This window comes from Myotis daubentonii, chromosome 5, assembly GCF_963259705.1.
Source record: "Myotis daubentonii chromosome 5, mMyoDau2.1, whole genome shotgun sequence".
NCBI lineage: Eukaryota > Metazoa > Chordata > Mammalia > Chiroptera > Vespertilionidae > Myotis > Myotis daubentonii.
The window spans coordinates 85,078,341-85,088,737 of NC_081844.1; the positions used below are offsets into that span (position 1 = coordinate 85,078,341).

At 46.6% G+C, this 10,397-nt stretch overlaps 1 protein-coding gene across 6 annotated transcripts in view; it reads left to right on the forward strand.

Annotated features, from left to right (window-relative positions):
• ARHGAP26 (Rho GTPase activating protein 26) overlaps positions 1–7,910 on the forward strand; it is a 426,945-nt gene extending 419,035 nt beyond the window's left edge. For 5 of the 6 annotated variants that reach the window (XM_059698750.1, XM_059698747.1, XM_059698748.1 and 2 more), the window contains one exon: positions 2,145–7,910. Coding sequence is in view for 4 of the 6 variants with exons in the window: in XM_059698747.1 (XP_059554730.1) it covers positions 2,145–2,233 (89 nt within the window). In the remaining 2 variants the exon portion in view is untranslated. The remainder of the gene's footprint in view (positions 1–2,144) is intronic. The other variant, XR_009453085.1, reaches the window with a different exon arrangement.
• Positions 7,911–10,397: the final 2,487 nt, after the last annotated feature.

The following is a 10,397-nucleotide window of genomic DNA, read 5'->3' on the forward strand; positions in this document are numbered from 1 at the left end:
AGGAACCTGCAGTCTTAATAAGCATCGGGGTGGGTTCCCTGCTTTAATCAAACCTGATCTGAAGACTCCAGTGAGGCAGCAACCTGACCCAAAGGCTGTATTGTCCCCTACAGCCCCCTGTGACACCCCTCTTGTTCTCCAGTTTGGAGGACCTCCTTTGTCCCCTCTGATTCTTCCCTTGCTCAGCAAATTCCATGTCTGATGTTTGTAGACACTGCCACCTCAGCACCTGAGCTGTGCTTGCACAGCTGACAGACCTGGAAAATGTCTGAAAGACACGGACTCCGTGCATCCAGTGGAGTAACAACTCACGGGGAGCTCTGCTGCAAAGTGGGAGGGGCGTCTTTCTCGTGTTTTTCTTTTGTTTGGTTGGTTGGTTATTCTCTCTAGGTCTTTTATTTGGGGGAGTGAGTTTGATTTATTTGTTTGGGTTTCTAAGCATTTGAGGTTTCCCAAAGCTTAGGTGGGTGTTTACACCAGGCCTTTACCCAGGTTTCACCAGGAGATGCTTACTGACCAGTCCAGGTGGCTGGCAGGATGACACAGGGCCCCTACGGACTAACCCACACTGAGCATTTCCTGTGTCCTGACTCTGTGGAGTGCTTTCTCCACGTTGAACCCTCACAAGAGCCGACTGAGGGGAGAGAGTTTTATTATTACCACTTAATAAGCGCAGAAGCTGAAATGGTCCTAGCAGTGTCAGCTGGATAGATAGATAGGTGGAAGGCAGGGTGGTGGGATGCTGGCATTCTAAGGGCAGGATGAGAGAGGCTGGTCATCGGAGAGGCTAGGTTGCTTTTCAGCTGTGCTGTGTTCTTCCCAGACCCCTCCTCATGTGGGGTTCATGAATCCACAAAGTACCCTTGTTACTTTTGGTTTATTCCTGAAGCCCAGTGAGAGGAAATTATGTATGCATTTTGAAGGCCACCTAACAGATGTTTGGCCTTGTCTTTTCCTGCAGGAACGCTCACGATCTACGCAAGGTTGACCGCACTCTGTGAGCCTCAGTGTGTGTCCTTCCGCTTCCCCATTTGCTTCCCTTACTGCTTCTTTCCCTACAGACTGAAGCTAGATTTGTATGGTAGTGTTGGCAGTAATGCTTTTCTAAAACAAGCTCAGGAAGTCACTTAATTAGCCTAGGAAGGGAATAGGGGAAAATTCATTCTCTCCAAACAATCTCGGAAAATTGGAGTTTTCCTAGTCCATTAATAGCAGATGCCCTGCCTCAACCAAGTGGTTACTCAGCTCATAAGCATGAACACCCCCCCCCCCATCTCCAAGTCCCACAGTTCCTTATTTCTTTCTTCCTACTTTGACTACTTTGCAGACTCAGCTGGATTTTATATAATCTTTGAAATATCACAGTAGTTTCCATGGAGATGGATTATAATGTCACAGAAGTGGGTATATATTCTCTGGATATTGAAAAACCAAAGGGGCAGAAATTTTGAAAGTTGTCATAGAGAGAGGAAGAGGACAACTTTCAGACTTGTTTACAGGAAGGACAAACATTCTAGAGAACAGGAAAAAAGCTAAGAAAGAGTATGGGTGGAACAGAGAGAAGGCTATTGAAAGACTATAAAATGCAAAGACAAAAACAAAATCAATCAAAAAGCCTGCAGAGGGAATTTTCAAGGAAATTAGAAGCAGAAGGCAAGGGTCAAATGTATGACTAGAAGCTAGTTATCTTTAAAGGCTAGTTCTTAGCAGTCCTTTCTGGCCACTCCTTGGTACTAGGTAGATAAGTACATGGATGGATGGATGGATGGATGGATGGACAGATGGATACATAGGTGAATATACAGATCGTGCACCATAACTGTGAACTCCAACCTAACATCTGTCCCTTCTTTTTAGTTTAAACAAGGACCTTCAGGAAATCTATAAAACCCTTAAAATTATATGCAGAATATGTAATGTCTGTCTCTGTTTCTATTTTTGTTGTGAAAGAAGTCCAGAATAGCCTTCATCAGAAAGCTTATGTCCCACAAAAGGTTCAGAAGCTCTGGTTTAAGCAAGTCCTCGGATTATGTAACTTACTGAGCAAACTTCCTTCACCCTCACATCCGCAGATGCAGCACACATCCCCCTCCCGCCCTATCTGTAACATCATCTCTTCTTGCTCTCTCCCCTTCCTGTTACAGTTCACCCGTCTCAGGAGCCAGGCTGGTTGGAGGGGACTCTGAATGGAAAGACGGGCCTCATCCCCGAGAACTATGTGGAGTTCCTCTAACCGTGGGCCCAGCAGAACTGCTGAGCTTTCCATGGTATCCATGACAACTGCTGAGTCCAGTGTTGCAGGGCATTTCTCTGCCACCGAGAAGTGCAGGGTGACTGACTCTGCTGCTCCCTGTCAACACCAGTGTTTCTGTGAACTTTGGTGTCACCCATCCCCACGATCATCTCAGCTGACCTGTGGTGACATTGCAAGAAACAGAAGTAAATCAGCAGGGGAGGCCATTTGATTTTGAAAACCGAGAGAAAGGCTGGCGCAGCCATCTCTCTCGTTCAGCACCCTAATGGGGAGCACTCCTTTTGTCTCAACAGCCCCCCAAATTCCCAACCTTCTGAAAGTGGAAGATCCTTAAGAGCATGTGGGGCTGGGTCACGGCTCCGAGATCCAGGCTGGGCCACTGCTCTTGTTTACAGCAGACGCTCTAACCCACCTCTCCATACTCAAGACCCACGGGCTCCAGGCTGCTGGGGCTGTTTGTTTGCATGCAGGATGGAGAGGGCTTACAGCACTGTTTACATAAGATCCAATCTCTCACCATCTCTAAAACAGCCTTGGCCCAGCATCAGCAGAATTCAGTCCAGTCCTCTCATGCAAAGGAGCACACACACCCCACATTCCCCGCCTCCCAAGCTAGGAACTTCTCTGCCACCAAGGGCTGCCATCGCCTCGTAACCATGGCAACCCAACCTACTCTAAACCAAACCAAAAAAAAATATATATATATAACACGCTCTCTTTGCATCACATATTTTTTTTCTCCCCCCTTTTGGATAGTATTTTTGAATGGTTTTCCAATAACCTAACGCAGAAGATCAAGAAATGAGCGTGGTCTGCTTAGGGCAGACAGAAAGAATAGCAACTGGGAACGTTTCCTTTCTGATTTATTTCAGCAGCATCAGGATATATTTGGAGTAAACGCTAGTAACCTCTTGAGGTTAAATTACATCCAGGCTTAATATTTCTGTTCTTCCATGTAACTGGTGTTTGCTTTCTAGAGGGCAATATGCTGCCTCCCAATGGGTGACACCCTCCCTTTCCTGCCTCTGTCCCTAATGGCCTCCCGTTTACCTGTCCTTGCCCCTGCCCTCGCTGCCTCTAGCCCATCACTGACCACCCCTGGCAGTTTTCAGATGTCCTGGTGGTTTTCAGGGCCAATTCCTAGTCTAGCCCTATGGCCTATGGTTTAAAAGGACATATATGTTCACTGCCACTCAGAAAAAGGGAATTATTTCTCAGGCTTTTGAGGCATGAGATTAATGTCATGAGCCATTGTGATTCAGGAGGACACCAAAAGATTGAGGCATAGAAGGTGGGCATTTCCTGGTCCCCCAGGGGCTGGGTCTTGGGGCAGACTGCCTTGGGTGGGGAAGTTCGGCCTGGACACTTCAGATTCACTTGGCCTTCAGAGGACAGAGTCCCCAGGATCTTCCACACTTGAATGTCCTTGCAAGAGTGGCTCTGGGCCGACAAACTTTAGACTGATGGACTGTCAGGCTCCCGGACCCCTCCGATGGCAGCCATACTTCAGAGTGTATCCTGCTCCTGGAATTCCTCTTTAGGGAAGTTGAAAGAAGAAAAGAAAAACTTGAATTGTGTTGGATTACTGTATCTTTTACATTTTTTTGAAAAGATAAACCTGTAAATAGAGTGATTTGAAATAACTATATGGCAAAGTTTTATATTTGATATTCTTGAAGCTAGTTGCCCCACACATTTTAAGCTTTGATTGCTGAACAAGTGTGTATAAGAAGGAAAGATGGGTCTCAATCTCGAAGGGAGTCAGGGTCATATACCTCCCGGCCTTGAGGAAGGAGAAGGTATTTCTGCACATGCTCTGCTGGTGCTTGTCAGTGGGCATAACACATTGATGGTGTCCAGTCTTCTTTATCCAGAGGTGGTTTTGAGCATTTCTTGGGCTTTGGGTTTGGAGATGGAAAGAGCATCATCAGGTAAAGAATCTTTCCAAGAACTCCTCCTCCTCCTCAGCTCAGGATTAAATAGATGGGGCCAGGGCTTAGACTTATTTTTTTCATTTTTATTCTCAGGTGTGTTTCTTGGTATCCCAGGATATCAGGACAGAAGGATATAGGATGATTGCGTACTCCTTTTTCTGCACATCTTCTAAGACTTTATGAATGAAGCCAAGTGAATTTGTAAATGTTGTGTGTGTCTAAGTTCTGAGGAAAACTGGCTTCTTAGGATCTTTTATTTTCAGTATACTGTGGCTTCTCCTTTCTCTGGACATGTTCATGCCCTTCCTGTTCATCTCAAATTTCCTGTAACCCCAAACCAGGGAAAAAACTCCAAAGAGGATTGGAGAATGTGTGGTTAGCGCTTTATAGCTGGTTTCCAAGTTACTGGGAGTTTGCCATCGTGACTCAGTTCGTGGGTTCAGGGTGGCACAGCGACCACCCAGGAGCTCCCCCAGCAGCAGTTGAGACACTACCACGGGGTCAGGGAGCAAGGAATAAGACTGGGCAAACCCGGATAGGCCTTGGGAAAGCTATCACCGAAAACCCAAGAAGGAAATTCATGAATAGGCTCCACCTCCTCCCTGTGGACTTGGAGCAGCCTAGGGACCTGTTCCAAGGGCCTGAGGGGACAAGCACACTATTCCGCTGTGCTTCCCAAACAGGAGGAGTGCAATGTGACGCTTTTAACACATTTTATATTGTCACCAGCCCATGGGACCTTGACTAGAGCTAACATGGAGGAGAAAGGTGCAGGCCCTGGCCGGTAGTCCTCGCTGGAGCATACCAGTGGACACTTGGCCCCGGCTTGACCACTTGGAAACATGTCCCTCCCTCCTCAGTTGGCCCTGACTTGAAGCCAGGGGGAAATAGAGCTGCTGCCAACGGGAATTTTTAGGTAGATCCCTTCCCAGCATCCCTGTGGCCATGCTGGACCTGTGGCAGATGGCTGCTCCATCTCTTGGCCCAGTCAGGCTTACCCCTCCCCATTTGCTACAGAACTGGAAAAACTGCATATGAAAGGAGCTGACAAATAGGAAGTATTCTGGAGACTAAAACTAGATTTTCCCATCTTCACTGTCTCTGCCCCCTGACTCCTTATTGGCTCTTCTTGAACAGGGAACTTGAGGACATATTAGGGGTGTGAACCAGGCATTAGAGTGGAAGACTGTTGACCAAGGTCCCTGAGCTTCCCCAGGGAGCCTAGTTTTTTTGTAAGGCCCTGGGATCTGCTAGGCATACAGAGCCTGAGCCTTTGTTGGGTAATAAGATCAGTCTCTCACTCCTTCAGGTACTCACAGAAGTCTATGTCTACAGAATACCATGTCCTAAGAAGACAACTAGTTTCAAACCCCTGCCCCCAGGCAAGTAGATTCCTGATTCACTCAAGATTGGTGATATTCTCTTCTCTTTTCAAAAATAAACGTATAGGGGTAGACCAGTATAAGCCGCCTTCCTTAGTATCCTTAATTAGAGCCAGTTTTTAGCTTACTGTTTTAGTATTTCAATGGCCAATGTGTTTTCTTGTCAGACCAAATGTTTTGTTCAGCCCCATTCGAGTTTATCCACTTTTGCTGAGGATTTTGTATTAACAGAGGCAGAGAGAGAGAGATCAGGACAGTCAAGCTCCTAGTGACAAGGTCTCTCGAGCATTGGTCAGGACCCCATGATTGTGTGTGCCATATCTAGCTTGAAAGGAAGTCCTTCTACCAACTGCATTTGTGTCTCCTGAAAACAGCAACCCCGGTCTCACCAAAAGTTCAGTCCTGACTCCAAAAACATCCATGACTGAGCGATAGGGAGACAGAAATGATTGATGATAACTTGATCACCTATTAGTGACTGTCTGTTGGCACCTTTCATCCTCTGGCTTCTCTTTCCAAAAACAAGTCTGGACCACCCGTCTTTGTAGACACAGGACGGCCAGGTACAACAGTGGCCATCGTGGCACCTGCAGTTTCCCTCGTATTGAATGTCTGATGAGCCACCGCATCACCCAAGTGGGTGTCCAGCACTGAAGAAACCAAACAGCCTCTCAAGCTGCCTGGCTTTCAAAGGAGTGTCCTAGGTGTTCTGTCCCAGGAGTTATCTGTCATCTCTGGCAAACTCGACAGTAACCAATTACCTAGACAACCCTGCCCCACATCTCTTTAAGTTAGCTGGGTGTCCTCTCACACACCCTGTACTGGTGTTTTAAAAATTTATCTTGTGCTCAAATGTGTTTGGCAGCCACGCTGATCTGCCAGGTGCAGAACTACTCTGTAATTGTAGCGTCAGAATGACAACAGTGGCAGAGCAGTGCACTGTGCACAATTCCACAGCGTGCCTGAGACAGCAGGTTGTCTAACTAAAGAGCTCCCCAAAGCAGAGGGAGGGACCCTAGAGAGTGCAGACGTCATTCAGAGCCAGTCCTGCTGAATTGTGGTCTTCCAGCGGAAGCACACGGATTCTTGGGAAAGTATTGGGTGAAAAGCAATGATAGGAGCAGAGAAAGAAAAAGGCGAACCAGACTGAAGAACTTTGAGTTTTTTTAGGAGTGATAAGTATAGTTCTTAATACAGGAAGAAAAAAATCTATCACAAAAAAGTTCCCCACTGATATGTTTACAAAAGTTTTATAGGACACGACAAGATAGAAACATCTTTGAAGGTGGAATGGTTTAGAGAGCAAAGGCTTGGCATTGCCCTAAACCCCATATAAGGGTAGCAGTTACTATTAGGTCAAAATTCTCCTGAGTGTAGTAAGAACCAGAGTACTGGTCATCAAGATGTCGGAATAACCTGGAGACATCAAGACATTCTACACCATTCTGCATGGACCATCTCTACAAAGTTGTTCAGACACCTGTGAGCGCCTCCTTGGGGATCCAGATGCCAGAGGCAACCATGTACCTGTGAAAGCAGCTCCTCTGACAGTTCTAAAGTATACATGTATCAGTATGTGTCTGTGGATGTATGTATGGTGCACATTTGCACATGTAAAGATACTCATAGAAACTCACTAAACTGGCGGTTGCTGAGCCTTCGCAGCCTTTAAGAGTTGAAGGTTGAGAATTCAAGAAACAAGAGAGGCTGTTGATTGACTATCAAAATGACCAGACTTGTAAAGGAAGTGCCATTTTAAAACTTTGTTCATATTAAATGATTACTATCTACAGCTGTATTCCATATTAACTTATTAAAAGTCGTCATGAAAAAAGATCAAACGTGTAAGTGTTCAGTAGCTAATACTAGACTAGTGTTCAGAAGCACTCTAAAAGACATTTGGTCCATATTTTGGAGAAGAAAATATCTGCATGTTTAATTCATAATTTAGGCTATCTTTGAGTATATTATACAAGTGCAGTGTGGTATAATATCAATAAAGTACTTAAAAATGGCACTTTAATGTTTTTATAAATCATAAATAATGCACTGTTTTAAACTTCAGTTCAGTATTGAATATTGACTGGTGTGTAGAATCCAATTCCTTAATTAAAAAGTAATTTGTGACTAGAGTAGAACTTTTCTCCTGTTATTAATGAAACAGTTTTGCCATGTTCAAGCTTTAATGTGCTTTTGCATCACAAAGCATATCTATAAAGAAGTACAATTTCGGTTGAGTGGCCTTGAAACTTGGCCTTCGTACATTTGTTTGGTTGACGTGACAATCCCAATAAAACAAGTGGAAGTATGATTTTTGAATTAAATGACTTTTCCATTTGATAGTCTGTTTTTTTCTTATGCTTCTGGTAACTTTTTGACGTGCATATTTTAATATATCTTCAAAACAGCAGGGACCATAATCAGAAGTCACCTGGCCCTAGCCGGTTTAGCTCAGTGGATAGAGCATCAGCCTGTGGACCAAAGGGTCCTGGGTTCAATTCTGTTCAAGGGCACATACCCTTGGTTGCAGGCTCCTTCAGCCCAGGCCCTCGTTGGGGCTCATGCAGGAGACAACCAATCGATGTGTTTCTCTCACATCGATGTTTCTCTCTGTCTTTCCCTCTCTTCCACTGTCCCTGAAAATCAATAGAAAAGTATCCTGGGTGAGGATTAACAACAACAACAAAAGTCACCCACCTGGGCTCCTGTGGGTCTGGTGACAATTCATTCTGATGTCTGACATGTTCTGAGCTTCCGTTTCCTTAGAAAGAGGTCAAATGCCGGTGCCCTTAAGGAAGAGCCATCATGCATGTTAAACAGTTCAGCCCCAAAGAATCGTATCCCAATAAACATTTCTGACTTTATCTCCTAGAGTACATGTTGGGGGTTTTTTCTTCCTAAATTTGATTTTCTAATCAACCATTTTCTGGAACTTCATTGCTGTGGTGTGGAATAGTCAAAGAGCCAGAACACAGGCAGTCCCACCAACAGCTGGGCATGACCCACAGGTTTGCAACTCAGTTACTTGCAACATGAATCCCGTGTCACTCATATTATTCAGCCTTTTTATTCATCATACTAGAGGCCCGGTGCACAAAAATTTGTGCACTCGGGGGGGAGGGGGGGGTCCCTCAGCCCGGCCTGTGCCCTCTCGTAGCCTGGGACCCCTCGGGAGATAACGACCTGCTGGCTTAGGCCTGCTCCCGGGTGGCAGAGGGCAGGCCTAATCCCTATGTGCAGCCCCTGGTCGAGCTCAGAACAGGGCCGATTGGGGAATTGGGGCGCCACACCCTGTCACACACAGAGCCGCAGGGCGATCAGCGGGTTGGGGAGCTCCCCCCTATCAGGCACAGAGCAGGGCCGATCAGGGGGTTGGGGCGCCTTCCCCTGTCAGGAACAGAGCAGGGCCGATAGGGAGGTTGTGGCCCCGCCCCCTGTCACACACAGAGCCTCAGGGCGATCAGGGGGTTTGGGCGCTGCCCCCTGTCACGCTGATCCCGGTGCCAGGAGGCCTCTCGGCTCCGCTGATCCCGGTGCTGGGAGGCATATTACCCTTTTACTATATAGGATAGAGGCCTGGTGCATGGGTGGGGGCTGGCTGGTTTGCCCTAAAGGGTGTCCTGGATCAGGATGGGGGTCCCCACTGGGGTGCCTGGCCAGCCTGGATGAGGGGATGATGGCTGTTTGCAGCTGGTCACACACCCTTCAGGGTGGGGGTCCCCACTGGGGTGCCTGGCCAGTCTGGGTGAGGGGCTGAGGGCTGTTTTCAGGTTGGGACTGAAGCTCCCAACTGCTCCTTTTTTTCTTTTTCTTTTTTTATTCTGGGCCAGCTTTAGCTCTGGCTCCAGCTCTGAGGCTTCAGCTGCTGAAAGCAGGTATCTAGTTTGTTTGGGTTCTATAATCGAAACAATGTATAACTCCAGCTCTGAGATCCTGGCTGGCTGAAAGCTGGTTTCTGGGATTTTGTTTAGCTTCTATATTTGTTACAATGTTTCTTAAACTGCAAGCTCAGAGGCCGGCAAGGCAGGCGGGGAATGTTGGAGTCCTCCGTCACTGAAGCAAGCAAGCCTCATGTTCAGTTTAAGCTGCCTGGCTGCCGGCCGCCATCTTGGCTGGCAGTTAATTTGCATATCGCCCTGATTAGCCAATGGGAAGGGTAGCGGTCGTACACCAATTACCATGTTTCTCTTCTATTAGATAGGATGCCTTCCAAGTACATACTGAGTTGGAGTTTGGAGGCCAGGTTTACAAGGTGCACCTGGCTTCTGCAGGGGGAGCAGAGGATGGGGAGAGAGAGGGCAGGGGGAGCCTGGGCTAGAGGACCAGGGGTGAAGTTTCTGGTTCCAGAAACTTGCCCTGGGGAAACAGGAGTCTAGGCTCCCTTGGAGCCTGGTTCTGAAGGGGTGGCCATTTGAACTCACGGTGATGTGTGAGCTGTTTAGACCAGTGATGGCGAACCTTTTGAGCTCGGCGTGTCAGCATTTTGAAAAACTCTAACTTAACTCTGGTGCCATGTCTCATATAGAAATTTTTTGATATTTTCAACCATAGTAAAACAAAGACTTATATTTTTGATATTTATTTTATATATTTAAATGCCATTTAACAAAGAAAAATCAACCAAAAAAAAAAATGAGTTCGCATGTCACCTCTGACACGCATGTCATAGTTTCACCATCACTGGTTTATACTGTTCTCATTTGTCACTTAACAAGGCACTGGCTTACCCCTATGAACAGCCCAGACTCAGTACCTGCTGCCTCCACTGAGCTTGCACCTGGCCTGGAAAGTTCCCCCAGCATCTGAAGCCTCATACATACGTGAGGT